General features: G+C 53.2%; 6 protein-coding genes across 6 annotated transcripts; 4 read left to right on the top strand and 2 right to left on the bottom strand.

Annotated features, from left to right (window-relative positions):
• Window positions 1–1993: 1993 nt before the first annotated feature.
• Window positions 1994–3216, bottom strand: NEUTE1DRAFT_64282 (feruloyl esterase B precursor; the record flags this gene model as incomplete). Its single annotated transcript, XM_009853373.1, has 2 exons — window positions 1994–2963; window positions 3020–3216. The coding sequence occupies 2 exons, from the start codon at window positions 3176–3178 to the stop codon at window positions 2244–2246; spliced, it is 879 nt and encodes a 292-aa protein (XP_009851675.1).
• A 1410-nt stretch (window positions 3217–4626) lies between these two features.
• Window positions 4627–5055, bottom strand: NEUTE1DRAFT_110609 (uncharacterized protein; the record flags this gene model as incomplete). Its single annotated transcript, XM_009853372.1, has 1 exon — window positions 4627–5055. The coding sequence occupies one exon, from the start codon at window positions 5053–5055 to the stop codon at window positions 4627–4629; it is 429 nt and encodes a 142-aa protein (XP_009851674.1).
• A 1627-nt stretch (window positions 5056–6682) lies between these two features.
• Window positions 6683–6947, top strand: NEUTE1DRAFT_117181 (uncharacterized protein; the record flags this gene model as incomplete). Its single annotated transcript, XM_009853371.1, has 1 exon — window positions 6683–6947. One exon carries the CDS (start codon window positions 6702–6704, stop codon window positions 6915–6917), a length of 216 nt encoding a protein of 71 aa, XP_009851673.1.
• Window positions 6948–9278: 2331 nt separating this feature from the next.
• Window positions 9279–15996, top strand: NEUTE1DRAFT_82959 (uncharacterized protein; the record flags this gene model as incomplete). The annotated part of the gene is made up of 2 exons (XM_009853370.1): window positions 9279–14766; window positions 14821–15996. 2 exons carry the CDS (start codon window positions 9279–9281, stop codon window positions 15879–15881), a joined length of 6549 nt encoding a protein of 2182 aa, XP_009851672.1.
• Window positions 15997–17300: 1304 nt separating this feature from the next.
• NEUTE1DRAFT_122669 (uncharacterized protein) lies at window positions 17301–19219 on the top strand (the record flags this gene model as incomplete). Its single annotated transcript, XM_009853369.1, has 3 exons — window positions 17301–17906; window positions 18186–18232; window positions 18292–19219. The coding sequence occupies 3 exons, from the start codon at window positions 17301–17303 to the stop codon at window positions 19217–19219; spliced, it is 1581 nt and encodes a 526-aa protein (XP_009851671.1).
• A 1145-nt stretch (window positions 19220–20364) lies between these two features.
• NEUTE1DRAFT_146820 (uncharacterized protein) lies at window positions 20365–21380 on the top strand (the record flags this gene model as incomplete). The annotated part of the gene is made up of 1 exon (XM_009853368.1): window positions 20365–21380. One exon carries the CDS (start codon window positions 20365–20367, stop codon window positions 21325–21327), a length of 963 nt encoding a protein of 320 aa, XP_009851670.1.
• Window positions 21381–21550: the final 170 nt, after the last annotated feature.

Below are 21550 nucleotides of genomic sequence, written 5' to 3'. Positions count from 1 at the left end.
ATCTCACTTGAGACCAAGAGAGTGATGTTTTCCTTCTGGGATGTAGTTCTCTTCGGGGACCTGTGCCATCATATATCTGGGTTTCCGCCCATGTTCGTCCCCGAAGAGTACCCAGATGCCACATGGCGACCCGGCCACGTTCTTCAACAAAGGCCGTAAGCTCATGGCATGGGTTGTTCATTGTGTGATGATGAACTGGGGTGTTGACGCTAGTAAGGGCGAAATGATAGTCAAATGCAGACGGAACGGCGGTGTTCGACGGCAGACTTCATATACGTGCGGTAACGTACCGTCTAGGGAGGATAGCAAGGATACTGTGGGCCAGTTGAACTGATCATATCAACCGTTGTGTTTTTACATGTTTGGCAGAAAGGGGTTGCCAAAGTGTAAAAAGTCGTGTTGTTGGATCTGTTGCGCGGACAGGTCCTGGGCAGTATGGGGCTGTGTTAGTGAGTTTAGAAGAGCAAAGGCGAGGGGGGAAAGGTACCTCTATCCAGAGCAGCAAGAGCGTACGTTCGTATAGAGATAATCCTAGGTACTTAACCTAAGGGGCGATACCTAATAGGCAGATCAGTAATATCGGCCTCAATAATGTACTCGGGAGTTGCCGAGGGTCGGGTTGCGAACCAGTGGTTCACGGGCCGTTAGAAGGCTGGAAGCAACCGAGAGGATATGGTGAGAGAGCAAGCGTTTCCCACGCAATCTCCCATGCAGCAATGCTCAAGGGTGACAGCGAGGATAAGGTTACGGACGGTTGCACCAACGATCGGTTTCACGAGGCACTTTACCTAGCTGTTGGATGGATACTTTCACTCTCCCGATCCGGTAAATTGGCGCAGCTACCGGTGCCTGTCCTCGGTGTATTTGGCGTCCGTCAAAGGCTGTCGCACACCCTTCTCTTCCAGCATAACAATGATAACGTCCGAACTCCAGATTCTTTCTAGAAGGCTTCCATGCATTCCTCTTCATATTACGTGCATGGAACTGGGACCTCCTCAAGGGTCGCCGAAACCTTTGTTCTGGCCGTCATAATAGCATGGGCCATTACGAGGTCGTTATACCTGACCCGAGTATGTTTGCTTGTTCCAATCAAATCAACCGCACGTTCCAACTCGCAGTTATTCGGTCTGGGAAGGTCGCCTGACGGGAAAACCGGTCGGGTCGAAACTGAGTTCGAGAGGAAGAAGGGAGTTTCCGAGGAGATTGCTCGGTATTATCTGCGGGTACAAGATTATCAGCTGAGGCTCCGTAGACATTAGTGTTTGACGATGCATGCTGAGGGACGGAGACGGTTGTCGTTCACAAGTTCAGTCTCTTCGAAAACTTGCGATGCCGGCTGTGATTGGAGTAGATCGCAGGACCTGCAGGGAGGGGAGTTCAAAGTTGCGTTGTTTGTTGGCTTCCACTTGAGGGATGCCTGGACAGCTAGAATCCTCTTGCCAGGATCGCACTTGTATCACTCGCGGTACTCTATCAGTAATCCCTTTGCGGTGGCCATCGTGACTTGTTGCGTTTTGGATCTTGGTTACCTAACGAGCGGTCGGGCAGTATGGCCTCAAAAGACGACAGTGTTTGGCGAGCATTGTTCGGTCAATATCACCGAAGGGACGAAAGTGCGGCAACTGCCCGGTAGGATGGCAGATGACAAGGTGGGAAATGAGACGGAATAACCGTAGAGGTACTTTAACAGGGACGATGCAACATGGAAAGCACTGCACGCGTTGAGGCTTCCATTCGTAGCGAGGTGGATAGGTAGCCGGAACAAAAGCGGAAGGTACAAACGGTACATGTCCCGCGTTGGCTGAAAGGCTACTTACATAGTACCACGTGCCTACCTCTACGGACCTGGGGAAGGATGCTTCCTTGCAGCACTCGGTACATTTCGCAAACAGATGCGGCAGGGTTGCAGGAGCTTTGGATTCCAACTTCGATGACCGAACTTGGCCAAAACACCAAAAACGTGACAACAACCACACCAACAGTCAATTCTCGCTCAGGCATCGACCGTTTAGCACCGCGTTGCCAAGTAACGCTTCAAAGAACCGATTCATTTGACTCTCCGACCGTCCGACGGGACTTCGAGCTACAAACATGTCAAGCAGCAAGTCAAACACGGAGGCGCATTCGACCGTTGTGTTTCAGCCCAACGTTACCATCACCTCCAGATCCCTGTCCTACTCGTGTAGTGACCACTCCCGTCCGCATTCCTTCATCAAGCCATCAACTAACCTTTTGCTCGACATCTAGTTGATCAACCCAAAGAACTTCAACATTACCTGCTCATTCGTCGGTGCCACATGCCCCACGCCTGCGCCCATATACCCAACCAGCTTGCTGCCATCTCCATACACAATCTGCGTATACGCCTGGCTCGGCACTCCGCTGACATTCCTCGAAAACTCTACCCCCAGCACGTTCGACCACTGCTTCAGGGCCTCCATCGCGCACCTTGGATACACCAGATTGTCGGCGAGGCCGTGGTAGATCTGCATCCTTGGTCTACGTCCCGTGTACCCCGGGTAAGAATTCCTCACAAAGTTGCCCCATTCCTCCGCAGTGTGCTGCAGTCCCCTGGCGCAGGTCTGGTTGGGCGAAAAGGGAGTAGCCGACGCAGCACCGGCGAAACAAGCGTGCGCAACGCCCGAGTACGCAGCCCCGGCCTCAAAGACCTCCGGGTAAGTGGCGGCCATGACGTTGGTCATCATGCCGCCCGACGAGGTGCCCATGACATAGACGCGCGAAGCGTCGGCGTTGTATTTGGCGATGGTGTAGTTCACCATGGCAACGATACCGAGGGAGTCGCCGCCGGCTCCGTGCGTGAGAGAAGCAGGGTCGTTAACTCCCCAGCAGTTGGACATGTTGGGCGTGCCGGGATAGATGAGGATGAAGCCGTATTGGTCGGCGTAGGAGGGTAGGCGTGTGCCCGAGTACCAGGAAGGGGCGGTGCCGCCACAGCCGTGGAGCTACCGTTGCCTCGTTAGCATCGCGGATGTGCGAGAAGCAAGAGAAGAGTACTCACAGCCACAATAATGGCGGGCTTTGTGGCCAGCTTGTCAGGGACGTAGGTGTACATTTGAATGTTGGTTGGGTTACTGCCCCAGTTTGTCACCTGCTGCAGCGAGGCACAGAGGCCTGTGGCCGCGGTGAGGGCGAGCCCGAGCAATGTTTTGGGCAACATGGTGAAAAGGGCGAATGAAGTAGTTGAGGTGTTGGTAGATGATGGCTTACTGCTTGCTTTCCCCAGATTCTCCATCCGAATTGGTATGGCGCCAGACAATTTATACTTCAGTTGTCATCCAAAGGACCTCTCAGGGGCCGATCGACGCGTTCACCGAACCTCCTCATTCTCTATCATCGAATGGCCGTACAAGAGCAAAACTCCCAACTAGGCAGCTCCGAAAACTCCGTAACCGATGTTGCCTTCGTGCCAGGGAACAAGAGTCTTGAGGTACATTCGGTGAAACATAGTGCACGCACAGATGTCGGGTAAATGCCCTCGTCAACCCGTCACAACGTAGCATTTCCCCAACTGTACAGTGACGCGCAGATCTTGGTAAGGTACCCCAGAGCGTCCAAATAACCTTTTGCTTTTCGGAGTCAAGGAGCCGCAGCTTCGGCAAGTAGTGTCGGTAATTGGGAATAGCCTCACCGCTGATACTCGCATGTCATTGGCGTGGGAGCAGGCTAGATGACTTCAGCCATGCCTTGTTTCAATGCCATTGCATTGGAACAGCAGTATAGCACCTCCTGCTCTCCAAGACAGACCCAACGAGTTTATCTGACCAGATATTCGGCAAGGTATAATCCCTCTGTGATGGGGATTATGTTTCCCCCTTCCCCCTCTAGCTATGAACTCCAGTGTCATGCTAGCTGAGGTCATCATTGGGGAGGGACACTCTGCCCATTTACCGCTGGCTGTATTTGAAGTGACAGCGATGGGAGCCAGCAATGATTGAGCACATCATCCATATTAGTGTGTGTTCATCAAGGGCGAAATGCGGTCAGGGTCCGAATTTGGAACGCTGTGTAGAGGTATCCAAACGGCGAGCTATTGACAGTCTTAAAAATGATGTTATACATCTTCTTACATCGACTGACTTCAACGTCCTCTGTGTTTTAATTGTCCATTTTCATGGTGATGGCATGTCTCCCTTATCTACTTCTAGTTATGACTATGGATTTTTTGGTCCATTCGTCGCAATTACGGTCAGTTACAAGGTTGAGTCAAGAGTACCTCTAGTGCTTGGAAGAGCCTGTGGAAGAGTGGAAGTGTCTGGGCATGAATACGGCAACGAGCCTGCGACCTGGCTGGATGGATAGGCCCTACCGTAACTCATATGTACACACATATCGCAGTAGGTAACATTCTCCTCTGCTCCCCTTTTCTTCTCCTCCAATCCGAACCCTTGAACATCCCCCCTTTTTGAGGAACGCCTGCATCTCCTCTCTCTTTACCTCCAGCCACCCTTCCACTTCTCCTTTCCCCATCTCCGTCCCTTCTTCTCCGTACTCCAGCCTCACCAACTCCCTAACCAACTCCCCTTCCACTCCCTTAGATACCCCCAGTTTTTTCCACCACCCCAAAACACCTCGACGCTCTACTCTCTTCCAGCACACCCGCTATGCTCACTGGCAATGGTCTGTCTTCTGCCTCCAACCTGGATGTTTGGGCAGGCGCACGCGGGCAATAACAGAGCGTCGCTCGTCAGATGTAGAAAACTCGAAGCAGCACCAGTGCTGCCCGGCGGGAAAGCGGTCGGAGAGCCTGACGGGTGAGTGCAGCAGTTGTTCAACGTGGGATTTCAGGCCATCTTTGTTTATGGAGGACATGAAGCGCTCAAGATGATTGCGCATTGGGCCGTTGTCTTTCCAGTCATCGTAGGATTTCCAGCGGTCGGAGGGACGTTGTTTCTTGGATTGTTCGTGTTCAGGGGGGGGGGGGAGATGGAGGTTACCCCCTGTGCTGGAGTTCGGGGTATGTTTTTCCGGGGTTTGTTGTTGGAGAGTGACGGAATCGAGAAAAGGGGCGTAGCCAGATGAGAGGAGTGACGACATGATGTAACCCGTTTACCGTCGCCTTTGCATGCAATTCCACAGTTTTGCGAAAACCAGAAGACTCAATATCGGAAGATCAACTCAATCCTATATGGGCAGGTTGAAAACGGACATACTGTCACGATGTGACGACACAAGTAGCGACAGTACTTGAACCGTTCTCCTTAGTTGCCTATGCACCGTAGTAATTACCTATTTTGGGGAAAACGAAAACGCAAAGCTGCTGGTTAATGTGCTTCTACATCAAATTGACGTTCTATTTAGATGATCTTTTTCCTGCGATAGATTAATAGTTCCTCAGCCCATTGGGGGAACCCACGTTGAGAGATCGTTTTGGCTCTCAAAGATAAATGAGAATCAGTGGATGTTATATGTGTTTGGCTTGCGCGAGGCATGTGTGGTATTGATGCTATTATAAATAAATAAAACTTTGGGTTAGCAACAAGCGGTTGTATAGTGTAGCGGTTATCACTCCGGATTCTGATGTCGTCAGAACATTCCGGCAACCCCGGTTCGATTCCGGGTACGACCTGATCTTTTGCAATTTTTTGTGTCCTATCAAGTGTTTTTTTTTCTTCCAGCAAAAACCAAAGTTAAAGAAAGGCCAATATCTTCTGTTATAGAAGATAGTAACACATAGCTCCGCCTTTGCAAATGCCTGTCAACGTTTTCCATGCTAACATAGGCAACAAGACTAAGAACCTGAGAGGCATAGTGCAACAACACTTTTTGCTGCGACAAAGGGAAGGTGGAGAAGTGATCGTGAAATTTTGATAGTAATTTTTGGAGTGAAGGCAACGGGAGATCTGACCCAAGACGTGAGCAGCAAAAAAAGAAAGAAAGAAAAACTTGTACGAGCTAACGCGAGCTGAAGCTTGAATAAAATTTGGGAAAAAGGTAGGTCGTACCCGGAATCGAACCGGGGTTGCCGGAATTTTCTGAAAACATCAGAATCCGGAGTGATAACCGCTACACTATACAACCTTTGCAAGCATGTGATGATTATTCGCTGTCGAACTGCGTGGTGGAAGTGCACCTTTATCAATCCATATGTGCCCTAATCAAGGTGGAGATCGAGCATGTGGTGGACTCGTGCTCCGGACCGGACCCTGGGTGCCTGGACACGATGAGGCCGGGATGGCCCGCTCCGGAGGGCGGAGACTCCACAAGGCTTGTACATAGATGGGGACGTCATGAGCGAAGCTGTCGCAATGAGAATGCTTGTTGCGCAGCGTGTATGTGTAGAAGATGCGGTAGTTAGTGAGCACATTGTACCCTGTACTTTCGCGACTGACGACCATCACCATGTATACTGTCCTTGCCACTTGGCAAGTACAGATCCGCAAAGACGATGCCAGAGCCGCGCAAGCTTACCCTAAGCCACGGCCCAACTGGGAAGCTTGTGGACCTTGGCGCAACAAAGGATCAGTTGAACCCGGGCACAGGGTCGGCGGACAACCGGGTAGTGTAGCCGATATTGTGTGATGGCTGTCGTCCCGTCTTTCAGCTTGACTATCCGTTCCCGATTCCGAGCGAGTCTAGAGGCGCCACTAAGGCCGGGACCAGAAGCCACGGGTATACCCTTCCGAGCCGCCCGCGTGGATCTCGAAGCTCAGCGCACGGGTTGATCATGTCAATCGTATTTTATGGATAGCACATCTCATTTGAAGGATCTGGAGGAGGTTGCATGGCAGTTTCGCACTGATGAGCGTACGACCGTGACACGGAATTGGCAGTGGTTCTTCAGCTCTTGGGACTCGGGATGGGACCGTGTTTCATATTGTCGTGGCGGCGTATGCAGAGGGTTCGGCCGTCGAGCTTCGATGTCATGTCCCGTCCTGGGGAGCCTCAGCCAAATGTAGCGACAATTACCAGTCGGCACCGTTGATTGTGTACGGGTACGGATCATGGTCATGGCTGCAGTCGTGGCTATCGGACTGGATGGAATCGCGATTTTGGGCCAATGTACTTTGACAACAACAGTCTATTCAGAAGAGCATGATGTCAGCAGTTGCTCGGTCATGACCGGGTGGCTATAGGGAAAGGTGCTGAGTTCCGAGAGTAGTCCCTTTTTCGATAACTGGCAGTGATGGTAGTCGGATGATGTTGCTGGTCGGCGGTCGCCAATCCCTTCCACTTGGGCTCGGGACGCAGATCAGCGTTTGGTGTCCCGGAACGAGGGACATGAGAGATGGTCGGTCGTTGCGCCCAAGGGACCGGGGAGGGGAGAGGGGGATAAAGACGTTACGATTTGCGACTGGAGATTGGGCTTCTGGCCTGAAGGTATGTAGCGAATGTTCGGAGAATGGAAGACGATGGGGAGGACAAGGAACAGACGAATTGCAATCGACAGGAGAGCAACACTGAAACAGCGACGAAGCTCCAGGGACCAAGACAGGGCAGAACACTTGGCAGGGTAGCGGCAAGCAGCAACTGGTCGCCGAGTGGTCGGAAGAGGTGGGGGGCAGAGAGGGCATTCTCGTGCATGTCAATCATGTGCGACAGGGGCACGATAAGCGGACTGGAAGGCCCATTAAAATGCCCAGGAGGAACCAATGCCAAGGAACGGCGAAGCTGTGGAGACACATTTCGAGAAACACAGCACGGACCTTTCTCCTCGTGGGATGAGACAATCAGGAAAAAAAGGGGACGGGAGGTCTGAGATTAAACAACGGTCGTTAGGTTGCGAGAATGAGATAAAAGGGCGTTGGAGTGGCTAGGCAGTGTCGGGTGATATCATGTCTGCATCTTGGGCTGCCTTGGGGAGCTTGATGAGGACATGATAGTGAAGGGAGGGAAGAGGGAGAGGGAGAGGGATGCCGGGATTCGAGATTAATTCTAGAGGTACCATGGACCTGAGAACTGTGACAACTGAATCCCCTGGACATGATGGCGGATTCGACGGCAAGCCACGTTGGATGGTGGTAGTGCTAGGTAGAGGTACCTAGGTAGAGAGTTGTCCATGGTATCTTTGCTCTCAGCCGAGGACTTTGCAAATTTGCGAGTCTGTGTGGCTGTGATTTTTTAGACTTGGTGAGAGTCCAAGACACCACCTGCAGCATCCTGTCACGACTTGGCATGATTGCTTTTTCCGAGCCGATGAATTTCCCATGGACATCCATCACTCTCAGCTCGGCCGGGTGAAGGCATCGTTCACAAGCCGGGGGCTGCTGTCACGATTATCGGGTGAATTTATCTAGTCAAAAAAAGCAGTCACACGAGAATTGACAGTTTTCGTCACTTTTCAGCTTCATGTGTTGATGTAATCATGTACGTACTACTGTTAGGTGCACGTACCTAGAGGTAGTGTAGGTACTATTGCAGGCTGTTGTACTGTGGAGGTACACTACACTTTACAAGTCCAAGTCAGTTTAGACCCCTTTCGTGACCCCTGTCGCCAATCTGGACCTCCAGTGGACTTTTGGTGCTGTTAGCGCATTGCGGTAAAATTGGGGGTACTTCCACTTACGCTCGACAGGAATCGTTGCAGCTTCAACCTTGCACGCCAGCAATTGAGAAGTCCAGTCCAGTCGCTCATTCGATTCTCACTTCCAGTTCCAACCACGAAGAACCCACGACTCGACGACGAGCCCACGTCCAAGCTCCTGTCCTCAGCACATCCAGGACCCTCCATCTCCGACCGAATACACTCGCTTCGTTTCACAGAGAGCGAGCCACTGGCCCGTCTCCTTTCACCAAATCACCAGACATCTCTCCCCGTCACCTCAGCCCAGGAGGGACCCAGCTGAGAGCAGCAGCCGCAGGTCCGGACGAACACATTCAGTCAGTCACCCATAAGTCCCTTGGTTCCAGAGGTTCGGTTCTGTCGCTGTGTGTGTCTCTCTCGGTACCCCTCAGCATGGCTGACCTTTGACGAGTCCAACCAGACAGACAGTCAACCCCGACACTTTGATTCTATACCACGACACCGACCCCGATTTCTATCTCTTAATCGTAAACCCTAATACCGGACGCGGCCCAGTCTCAACACGTTTACGTCGGAACCTCCTCGCACGCGACGACCGTATCGGGACGAATCAACCGACCGACCGACCGAGTCAGTCTCATCAGGGAAAGCTGAGCTGAGCTCTGGGTTCCTAGTTCAACCCACCCGCCAAGGCAACGGCGACGGCGACAATTACAGCTATCCTCTTGTCGCAGTATCCACCATCCCCCAGATAGCTTGAAACATAGATGCCTTTTACCTGGCCAACACCGCCAAGATGCCCTGGCAACCATTGCCCCGAATTGCTTTCGCCGTAGCTACATATCCCTTCACTGCCTCCAGCGCGGCAGACCTCCCCCTCGAAATCGGCGACGAGTTATACATCATTGAAGAGACACCCGATGGAAACTGGTTGAGAGGCTACCTGGTCGCCCCTCCAAGTCTGCTTGCCGGCCTGACCAGTGTCAACGGCCAGACATTAGAGGCTCGCGTCTTCAGTGGCATCTTCCCCCGCAGCTGTGTCGAGGTACGCGAAGTGCTGGGCGAAAGTGACGAGACTGACGACAGCGAGCCTGACGATGGGGAGCCAAACGGAGAGAAGAAGAAGAGAAGGAGCGAACGAGTGACAAAAGAAGGCCGCTTGTCCGTTCCCGTACAACGCGATCCTAATGCGCCTCGACCACCTGCTCCCGTGCCTATGCTCAAGATTGGCGACGAAACACCTACTTCGGCTGCCGAACCCCTCATTGATGAGATCGCATCCTGCCTCCGCGAATGGCACTCAACAAACCTCCATGGGCTCCTGCTCTCGCGACAGTACGAAACGCTCGACACTCTTTCCAAGCTGATCACAAGCCTCAACCTCTCGCGACAGCAGTTTCTCCATAATGTCCTCACTACCTGGGAATACGACAACCTGCGGGAAAAGACGGTTTGGGATCTGGTCCGTGTCAACAAGCTGTGTGGAGGAGAGGTCATCGTGCGCGATCCCAACGCCCGTGGCCGTGTGATGACGGGCGATGATTCTGTCGTAGAAATAACCCAACTGCAGTCCGTCATGAGCCTGCTGGACGAGCCTCCAACAACCACACCCGAGTTGACGGCCTTGCACCACTTGATGGTGGACATCAAAATGTTTGCCGGCGCATCCAACGAGTCGACAACCCTGGTCCTTTACCTTGCAACAAAAGCACCCGGAGGAAGAGTCACGCCTCTGTCGGAGAGTTACATAGTAGATGTGCCAGCTGGCGGACAACTAACCAACCTAGCGCGGACCTCCCAGATGCGCACGCTTTTTTCCGATCTCTCGTCTGCCGACGTTGGTGATGTACAGTCCTCCAAATCCGAGTTGTTGTTGGTCGTCAAAATCCGGGCACCTCAGTCAGTTGTAGCAGCCAAGCCGAGCTCTCGATCAGGCGCGCCCTCCAATAGTTCGCCCCAGATATCCGCCAAAGAGTCAAAACCACCCCTGACGTCCGGGAATAAAGCCTTGCGTAGGAGCATGGTTTGGGCCAACAAGAATACCCGGGGCGCGTTTACTAGGAAGAACTCGGACCTTGAGGCGTTGTCGGAGCAGGCCGAAGAACAGCAGACCAGCAATGAAGCTCTTGAAAGTAGGGACGGAGGACCACCGAGTACCGCTAACTCGAACAGAGCAGGTCGTTCTTCTATGGACGGCCAATCCCCACCGACTACAGCCGACAGGACGGTCGGCGTTGGAGTGCTGAAGCTGAACTCAATCATGAAGCAGCAGGGCGAGGAGGTTGAACATGTGGTCAACATCTGGGCGCCCTGCTCCAAGTTCCCATCGGACAGACATGGTGACAGCGAGGAATGGGACCCACTAATAAAGGAAATATGCGACATCAGATCAGGGCACCATGAAAGATCAAGGAGAGCCGAAAGGTTACAGATACGCCTTCGGTCCTTCAACAACCCGGACGCCGACGCCCTCATCAAGATGACGCCTACGGTCTTGTCTGGGATCTGCAAGACCAACAAGATGGGTTTCTCTGGAGCGCCAACCAAGCCGCGATCAGACATCTATGTCACCATTGACGAAGCTATCTTGACCAGGCAGACCCTACTATCCCGGTACGGAGCAAGCGCGACAGCGCTGCCCAGCAGTATTCACAGCACCAACTTGCAGATTACCCTCGAGGTACGTCGGGCAAATGGCGAACGCATCGACTACTGCATATATCCCTCCTCCAAAGACGAAGGCCTGAGCACATGGAGATCGACAGCCGTCGACCGTGGAGACCCGTGGAAGCAGATCGTCAAGCTCGTCCTTGCTCCCCAAGATGTCCATCAGTCACACGTCGTCATGTACCTTGCAGATGCGCCAAATCCTCCGTTCGCTGTCGCATATCTGCCTCTGTGGGATCAGCAGGCCTTCATCCATGACGGTTCCCATAACTTGTTGTTGTACAAGCTGGATGAGAATACGTCCAACGCCCAAGCCCCTGCAGGAGGCAAGGGAGGATATCTGAGCTTGCCTTTTGCTTCTAACTTCTGCGATGAGCATGCTGAGGTGACTGGTCCGCTGGCTGTTTTGCGCATCGATACATATCTTTGCAGCACGCGGTTCTCCCAAGACAAGGTCGTGCTGGGCCTGTTAAAGGGCAAGGACTTGCCTCAGGAAGAGGTACCTGACATTCTGAAGGCATTCATCTTCGTACCCGAAATCGAGGTTGTCAAGTTGCTGAACGATGTCCTGGACGCCCTTTTTGGCATTCTTGTTCATTACACCGGGCACGACGACCTGGAAGATCTCGTCTTCACTGCCTTGGTCAGAGTGCTGGACATTGTTCATGACAGGCGCTTCAACCTCGCTCCTCTTGTCGACCAGTACGCAGAAACTCGGTTCAATTACCCATTTGCCACGCCCTGTCTCGTCAGGTCCTTTACCAGGCTACTGTCAAAACCCACAGAGCCAGAGACATCGCGGAAACTGCGCGCCACCTTCAAGGTTGTACGGCACATCCTCAAGTTCATCACCCATGCCAGGGGCCAACAAAAGGAAAAGGAGGCTGGAATAGGGATCACCACCTCTAATCCCGGCTTCACGCGCCACCTGCGCACCATCTTCAAGGCCCTCGATGCTTTGATGCGTAACCAGGCACCTGTTTTGGTGGGCAGCCAAACGCTCGCCGTCCAACATTTTCATACGTGGCTGCCCGAACTCACCGGCTTATTGACAACCGAGGAGATTCTCCATATTGCCATCGACTTCATGGACTCTTGCTCATCCGTCAAGGGCAAGCTCGTGCTGTACAAGCTGGTCCTCATCATCAACTACTCCAAGCTCGACATCTTTTCGCACCCAGAGCAGCGGTCCGCCTTGAGCGCTAATACCGTGAGGTGGATCGCACCGCACTGGGGGCATACCGATGAGGTGACGGAGCAATGGAGAGAACAGGTGCGGCTGTGCTGCTCAGTGCTTGCCAGCCAGGTCGAGCATCTCGGACCGGAGATCCCAGATTATATCCCCAAAATTATCCAGTCTTACCTCGCCATCCAGGCTGCCGAGAAGACGCCCAAAAACCGTTTGTCGCTTCTGTTCCCCACATCATACCCATTCCCCGCCAAGCCGACTGCCGAAGAGGTGGTCTTTGACGAAGCCCTCATCGAGCTCTCTGCTGTCCTGTCAGCGCTGTCCAACTCCCCCAGCGGCATGCAACTGGAGCTGGCGGAAGACGATCTCAACATCCTTGTCGAAAGCTGCCTCCGCGTACTCATGAGCATTCTGCAAGGCGAGACCTTCCCCCCCAACTGGCTCAGCGTGCACATCTTCCATCACAAGTCGACCATGCGGATGCTGCAATATCTTGCCACTTTGTTGCTCGAGTCCTTCCTCCCGCATCCGGATGAGGCCGAGAACTTTGATACCGAGCTGTGGAAGATGTTCTTCACTACACTGCTCAAGCTGGTGGGGAGCCCCTCGCTGGCGTTGGAGACGTTCCCGGAGCAAAAGAGAAGAGCGGTCTGGAAGATTGCAGGCGATGTCAGAGAGCATGGAGCCGATCTGCTGAGGAAAACGTGGGAGGCTATTGGATGGGAGACAAGCCTGGAGGAGAGGGCACGGTATGGGCTGTCTAAGATGGGCGGTTATCAGGTGCAGTATGTGCCTACGCTTGTTGGGCCCATTGTTGAGCTCTGTCTTAGTGTCCACGAGGGTCTCCGGAGGATGGCTGTAGAGGTTCTGCAGACCATGATCGTCAGCGAGTGGACCCTGAGCGAGGATTTGTCAGTCATTCAGATGGAGATCATCGACTGTCTTGATGGCTACTTTAAGGAAAAGCCATTGACAGAGAGTATCCTCCAGAAGCTGTTTGTGAGCGAGCTTCTGGACCGCTTTGAACCCCTCTCCAAGATCCCAGACGAGCCATTGTACACTGCCATCCGTAAGCTGATGGGCACAGTCGACGAGTTCCTCGATTTGCTGGTTGCCGTCCACGGCGGTGACGGTTCAGGTGAAACCTCCAACCTCGTTCACCGCCTCCGTCTCATGGAGTTCCTTCGCGACATGCAAAAGGAGGAAATCTTCATTCGCTACGTCCACCAGCTCGCCAGCCTCCAAGCTTCGGCCCGGAACTACACCGAAGCTGGGCTCGCTCTACGCCTACACGCAGACCTCTACGACTGGGACCCTCTCAAAACCACACCCGCCCTCGACGACCCTTGCTTTCCAGCGCAATCCCATTTTGAGCGCAAGGAGCGCATCTACTTCGACATGATCAGGCACTTCGAAGACGGGCACGCCTGGTCCTGCGCGCTCGCTGCGTACAAAGAGCTCCAAGCCCAGTACGAGTCCAACATATTCGACTTCGCTAAGCTCGCCCGCACGCAACGGGCCATTGCCACCATTTACGAGACCATCGCACACAAGACCGACAAGCTCATACCCAAGTACTTCAAAGTCGTCTACAAGGGTCTCGGCTTCCCTCCTTCCGTACGCGACAAGGCTTTCGTCTTCGAGGGCGCATCCCCTACCGAACGCACGGCTGGATTCACCGATCGCATGCAGGAGATGTATCCCTCTGCGCAGATCATCACCCCTTCTTATGACCGTGACACTGCAGAGTACGACGTTGAAGGCCAGTTCCTAATCATATCAGCCATTTCCCCCCACCGTGACCTCACGCATACCGTCTTCCAGCGCGCTCGCGTTCCACAAATCATCCGCGACTATCTTATCTCTTCCAGTCCTCAAACGTTTAGCGTCAGCACAAAGAGAGACACCAACGGGGATGTAAGGGATCATTACGCTGAGAAGACCCTCTACACCACCGCCGAACCTTTCCCAACCATACTCAAACGGAGCGAGATCGTTGAAATCAAGCATGTGAGGTTGACAGCAAAGGAGACGGCCCTGGAGAGGATCGTGAGAAAAACGGGAGAGATGACGGCTGTTGAGAAGAAGGTAGCAGAAGGACAGGCGCAAGGGGGTGAGGGAAGTGATGAGGCTACCGTGATGTTGTTGGTCGATGCGGTCAGCATCAGTGTAAATCCGGAGAGCGAAGCGAGTGTGAGTAGGTACCGAGAGCTGATTCCTGGAATGGCGAGCACGACGCCAATCACAATAAGATGCGGGAGTGATGAGGATGAGGACGAGGAAGACGCCCCCCCAGAGATTGATGCCCAAGAGAACGCCATCAAGATGGCGTTGGTGGATCATGCGATTATGATCAAGAGGTGTTTGGCAACCTTTGCGAAGAGCCCTAGGGAGATGGTGAGAAAACATGGGCAAGATTTGCAGAAGTGTAAGTCCCCCTGTGTTACCATTGTGCTGGACGATGTGGCGCTAACCCAGACAGTCTTCGAACGAACATTCGCCCCCGAAATCGCAATCTTCACACCACCACCCGCCCGCGCTCCCCATCCCTCTCCCGGCAGCGAACGCACCGGCGGTATCACACCCTCGCCAACCTGGCCACGATCACCGGGGCCTTCAGCTTTCAATTCCGCAACCGGCCAGCACAAACACCACCTATCCGCCACTGCCTCTTTGGCAAATGGCCACGGTCTCGGCATCTCCTCAAACGCTCAAGGCCATGCTCACACCGCAAGCGAAACAACAGATGTTCTAGGCGAAATTGTGGTCAGCACCGGAATTTCCCAACCCGTTTCCCTACGACAAGGACGTGGTGCAAGGCTGAGTTTCTTGGGAGGAAGGAGGAAGGATGGGAACTCCTCCACGGCTCATCAGCTATCGTCAACCGGTTCTATTCCCCACCTACTGAACGGTAGCGAGCACAACCTCGCCAGCAGGTCCAAATCTCACGAGGACATGCACACTGGATCAGCATCAGCAACGGTGATGAACACGCCCACCACCAATGGCGACCGAAGCCCCTCTGCCCCTAGCAATGTAATTCAAAGCAGGAAGGAGCAGCAGCAACAGCCAACCGACAACACACAAGAAGGGTACGGGTCGATAGGGAAGGCGAACCGCCGCTCCTTCCTTCGCGGTTTCAGCTCTTCCGATAAGGTTCACCTCATTAACGCTATCAACGGCGTGGCTGACAGTGTTGGTGGAAATACGGACTGGCAGACGGAGTACTCATCCCCTTCTATTTCTCAGCCCAACTTGGATTCACCCTTGCAATCGCAATCCGACCAGCTTGACCGAGAAAGGGAACGCGGAGCGGCGGCAGCGGCGCTGAATGGTGTGTCTGTTAGTGGATATGGGAAGAAGGAAAAGAAGAGCAAGAAAGATAAGGAGGACAAGGAGGAGGACAGAGACTTGAAGGAGCTTAAAGACAAGTTCCACAACGGCAGTGCGAGTGTCAAGAAAAGGCTGAGCATGCTGAAGTTGGGAAACATGAAGAAGAGTGGAAAGGGGGATGGAAAGATGGGGGCACTGGATGAGGAATAGTGTCTTGCGTCTGCCACCGTTGGGTATGATGAGCATTTTCTCGGGTGGGATCATTGTCAGCCTTGTCCGCCACGTCCGCCTCGTCATCCGCTTCGTGACCGCCGGGAAGAAGGCTCTATCTGAAGGACGAACCCAATACCCGTGCTCATACAGCTCATGCTGTCAAACTAACACGGCTTCATTTCTTTTGGTTTAGGATAACATAACTTATGGCATTGGGCGCTCAAGGAGGGTGGTTGCGTTCTTTTGTTTTCTCTCTTTTTTGTTCATCACGTCTGCACTTCAGGATACCTATGTAGAGGGACATTTCACTCCGAACTTCTATCTTCTATCATCGTCATCATCATGCTCTGCATTACACGCTTCATCATTCATAATCTCCTTCATCTTTCTACTATCATTCACGCACGGACTGGTCTACACGGAATGAAACGGATGGTCCTTCTAGGAGTGGGAGCCTCTGGGGGGCGGAACACTAAAGCACGTCTTGGTTTTTGTTGGATGTTTGCATCTTGGTGCTCCTTGTCGATGGACGAGCAATGCATGTCTAGGTACACTTTCCCTTTGTTTACTTTATCTCTTTCCAATGCTAGCTCGCACCACCGCTTGTACAATATGTTCCTACTCCGCTTCCTGTACAATAGACTTTGTCCGCCTTTACTTTGATAGGATGAGAAGATCAATCTCGTACCTTGGGCCTTTGGAGGCGACTGCTGGCATAGCAGACTCAAAAGACGGGAGAAGGGTGAGCCCAGAGGCGGAGAAGCGCGCGGGGAAAATGCCTTTAAGCAGCCCTCTGAGGCGCATCGGCGAGGCCTACCAAGTTTAATGTTGAAATAGATAGCGATGAAGGCGATTTGAACATCAATCTCAGCGTGACCAGTTCCAAGCTTTTTGCATTGAGTGCTAGGTCTAGTTGTTTCCAATTGCAGATAATGCTGGATTTCCAGGTTCCTGCACAGGGGCGCTGCAGCCTCCCTCTTCGATCTGGACCAAACCGGCACATGTTGACATATTGGCGCTATCTGATTCTGTGGGTCGTGTCTGCAATAGCAGCTGCGATGTTTACATCTTTTCCTTGCCCAGTCATCGAACTTTGGCTAGGTATCCATCGCCTTGATTATCTGCTGCTCCCCTTTTCCGTCTTCCTCGACACCAACACAGCACGGATCATCCCATCCCATCCCGTTCTGTCCTGCCCTCCTGATACCTTCCCAGCCCAAAATGGCACGAACAATCATCAATCTCGCGAGACTTTCGCACTTTCCCACCCGTATCTGCTACCGCCTCTTCCTTGCTTGTTTTGTCCTTACCACCGCCCATTTCCTCTTTTCTGTCTGCCTCATCAGCTGGTCGTCCAACCTGTCAAATCCGCCCAATGCTTCCTCAGATAACGCCCCCGTGTCTCATATTTCCAGCATGACACATCTCCCGCCATACGGCGCCAGAGATGTCCACCGGCCCGTCGTCCCCCAAACAAAGCTCCAAGAGGACTTTTTTACCTGGAACGAAGCGGAAATTGCCTCCGTGTCTCCGCCTGTCTTCCTCCCTCCCACTCCTCTGTCTCCTCCAATTATTGACCCTTTCCCCCTCCTCTCTTCCGACTTGACGCCTCGCAAACTGAAAAGGCTTCTACAGGCACCTGAGATCAACCGCCCCTCGCACTTTCGCCACCTCCACCCTTCTCGATCCCAGGAACTCACCCAGCAGCCCTCGAGGTCTTACTTCTCCCGCTTCGGCAGCAAGTCTTTTGGCCGTCGCCTCGATCCTCCCGCCTCGTCCTCTTACCACTCCAGCCTCAACCCGACCGGCGTGGCACCGCTGCTAATCGGGTTCACTCGCAACTGGCCGCTGCTATTGCAATGTGTGTCCAGCTACATTGCAGCAGGCTGGCCGGCGGAAGAGATCTATGTTATCGAGAACACGGGGACGATGGACGCCAATGAGCGGGGGTTGTTGGGTCTGCAAAATCCGTTCTTTATGAACTCGACACAGTTGGGGATGCTTGGAGTGACCGTGATTTCCGTAGGTGCCGTTTCTAATGCTGGCTCCGGCTTTGGCTTAACCCCAGGGACGGATATAAAGGATGAGACTGGGGACGTACCCGTTTCGCCTGGGCAGAAGGCGATTCTAGTCCTTACGGGTACGAGAAACGATAGAGGGTCGTGGACACGGGCGGTGTGCGTTGAGGGATTGAGATGCGTGCGTGTAGGAGGAGCAAAAGGAGAGCCGAGGAGATGGGAAGAGGGGATAGACAAGGGACGAAAGAATGACATGGATACTGGCTGACTTACTGGATTGCAGACTCCGACGCTGTTAACATTTGCGCAGTTGCAGAACTTCTTTGCTTGGTTAGTTCCCCCATTTTCCCTCCGATCGCAACGACTGCTGATCAGTGACATGGGCACAGGACTGCCCTCCAACGCGGCTGGACCGAATACTTTTGGTCACATCAAGACCTGATCGTCTTCTCTTACGAGCATCGACGCCCGTCGTACTCTCCAGCTGCCGCTGCCAAGCCCGACAAGTCCAGCAATACGTTCGAGAACAACGAGCCCGAGGAATACATATACCGCTCTCTTTACGCCAATGCCCTCCATACCCTCCGCCAATACCGCGACCCTTCCCATCCCAAGTGGGCTCATCACTTCTTTTCCTACGACCATCTCACCCTCGTCCACCGGGATGCGATCCTCTCCGTTGGCGGCTGGGACACGCACATTCCCTTCTACGGTACCAACTGCGACATGTACACACGATTGATGTGGGCGGGCTACACACAGAACGAGTCCACAGCACCAGCAACAGAGGCAGGGCACATCCTGGACGTGAGCACTGTTCTCGACGACATCGGCGCGCTGTTCCGTATCCCGGGTATCAAAGCTTCCTTCCCCGGCGATCCTGACCCCCCGGCCCGGAACCAGAAAGCGGAAGCCACTTCAGCAGCAGCGGTGATGACGAAAGACACATCCGAGATTACGGAAGCTGAAACGCACGCCAATTTGTTGTCGACGGCCTGTCGTATGGAACGTGCTAAGTATGCCCGCGGCAACGGTTACGAAGGGCGGACCAAGAGCTGGCAGATGAAGCAGCAGGGAGGACAAGGAGAGCCGTTTTATCGGGACGCAGAGGGTTTCGGAACCGGCGTGGAGATGTGGATCGAGACAGGACGGGCGGTATATTCGCAGAAATGGGGACATCGTGGGTGTGATCTCGCGAAGAAGTGGGCGGCTGGGAAGGACAAGGGAAATGGAAATGGGTTGAATGATGCGTGGAGGGTCGAAAGGGATTGGGATGTGGAGGAGGAGGGGAATGGAGGGACCGGTGGGGGTTGGTAGTGGGGAGGAGTAGGGTCGTTGCGGGGGTGGAGGGAGGGGGTTTCCGAGGCGAGGTTGTGTAAAGCCGCTGTAAATGTACTGTAGCTGAGTTTGCTTTAGGGGGGTGACTAGTGCAAATTGCAAAACAGGCATTACCTAAGTTGCTCCTCGGAGATCTCCCGTCCTCACCCAAGGCAGCCAGCCAATCCAACAAGGAAACAAGAGCAATCAAGTAGAGGTACCTAGGTATGTATCCGGTTTTGAAAAGGAAGTGCCGTCCGACTTGCTATTCCCATCCCTGAAGGCGACCTTCTTGCACAGCCTGTGGACAAGGGGCAATTGAGACAATCCAGTGCCGCCGGCTGCCATTTTTGCGCCATGCGATCGATGATGACCAGGACTGGAGTGAAGCAATATGTGTTGTACAGCGAGTATGCTGAAGTGGAGGAGGATAGGTCGGTTTGACTTGACCCCAAGGCGCATCACTAACATTTGATCCTAGCATCAGACTTTGTCTTCGGAGACCGCAGCAGCCCAAGTGATATTGTGTCCCTGAAGTGTCTTCGACGTTGTCTTCACTGAGAATCCAGGGAGACGATCAGAGCAATCTCCGTATGGTGTTTCGGGGAGCGGGACCCGTCGTGCTGGAGCATTGACGTGCGAACTTGAAACATCTGCGAGTGTATTCCATGACACTTCGTCTGGCGATGATATCAAGCCGGTGAGAGTTTTCCAACTCAAGTGAGTTAACTGCAACTTCCCGTTTATTCGCTGTCCCGGGTCCTCACACGCTGACAATGCTGCTTGCCGGACATTGACGTTGGAGGCCCATGAGAAAAACGACAAAGTGATAAGATTGGTCGCCCTGGTCTCTGCGAGAGGCCCAAAGCTGTTGGCAAACCACCTGAGTCCTGTATCGATGACCACAAATAGACATGGAAGACTGACATTTGAGTTCTAATATGCATAGTAGGGTAGTTTGTTGGGTTAGGTCCTCCTCCGTCAAGGCAACAACTTGGGGTCATCGGTCATAAACAAAGCAGGATATATAGAGGTAAGAAAGCACACCCAACTCACCTCTGACGGAACCAAAGAGACAACTTTCTTCATTTCTTCACATTGATCCGCAAGCCTTCCTCCCTCAATTCGTTCAAGAAGCACACACGATGACGGCGAACAACCAGCAAAGACTTTACGACATCGTCCCAATTCCCAACAAGGGTACCGGCGTCATCGCAACCCAAGACATCGCCAAAGGCACGCGCATCATGGCTGAAAAGCCACTCTTCATTGTGCCGACCAACGTTATGGAAAGAGGCAACCAAGTCGTCGAGAAGCACCTTACTGAGAAACTCAAGACACTCGATAAAGATCAGCAACGTGCCTTCCTCAGTCTGCACAACTGTCACGGGACCACGTTCAGCCCTTTCCTCGCCATCTGCAAGACGAACATGCTCGGCCTCGGCTCGCCGCCCGTCGGTGGTGGCCTGTTCATTGAAGCATCACGTATCAACCACGCTTGCAACCCAAACACGCAGAATAGCTGGAATTCACGCATCAGCCGCGAGACCATCCATGCTGTCCGTGACATCAAAAAAGGAGAGGAGATCACCATCTCTTACATTGGACACTTCGCGGCGTATGTCGAGCGTCAGTCCATTCTCAAGATCAAGTTCAACTTTGACTGCGCATGCGAGTTGTGCTCATTGCCACCCGATCAACGTAGGGCCAGCGATGAGAGGCTTGCCACCATCCATAGACTGGATCAGGCTATTCTCAGCGCGGGAAGCAACGTCAAACTTGGACTTGGGATGGTGCGCAGGATGCTGTCGCTACTCGACGATGAGGGTACGTACAACAGCCAGGTGTATCGCGCCTACTATGATGCCTTCCAGATGATGGCTGCGACTGATGATAAGGCGAGAGCGGGGGAGTTGATTCGAATGGCGTTGGAGCATGCAAGGACTGTCGAGGGTAATGATTCGGAGACTGTAAAGAACTTTGAGCGCTTAGCTGCGAACCCTACGAGGCATATGGCTTGGGGATTGTACGGAAGAAAGAAGACGCAAGAGACAGCGCCCGCGGATAAGGATTCGCGAGCATTTAAAACGTGGTTGTGGATGGAGTAAATAGAGTAGTCCAAGTCTTGGATATTTCTCCCCTCTAGGTTTCTCAATTGGGCTGTTTCCCTCCCTACTTAGGGTTAGGGTTAGGGTTAGGGTTAGGGTTAGGGTTAGGGTTAGGGTTAGGGTTAGGGTTAGGGTTAGGGTTAGGGTTAGGGTTAGGGTTAGGGTTAGGGTTAGGGTTAGGGTTAGGGTTAGGGTTAGGGTTAGGGTTAGGGTTAGGGTTAGG

This window comes from Neurospora tetrasperma, assembly GCF_000213175.1.
Source record: "Neurospora tetrasperma FGSC 2508 unplaced genomic scaffold NEUTE1scaffold_4, whole genome shotgun sequence".
Taxonomy (NCBI): Eukaryota; Fungi; Ascomycota; class Sordariomycetes; order Sordariales; family Sordariaceae; genus Neurospora; species Neurospora tetrasperma.
This window is presented reverse-complemented; position numbering and strand designations above follow the sequence as displayed.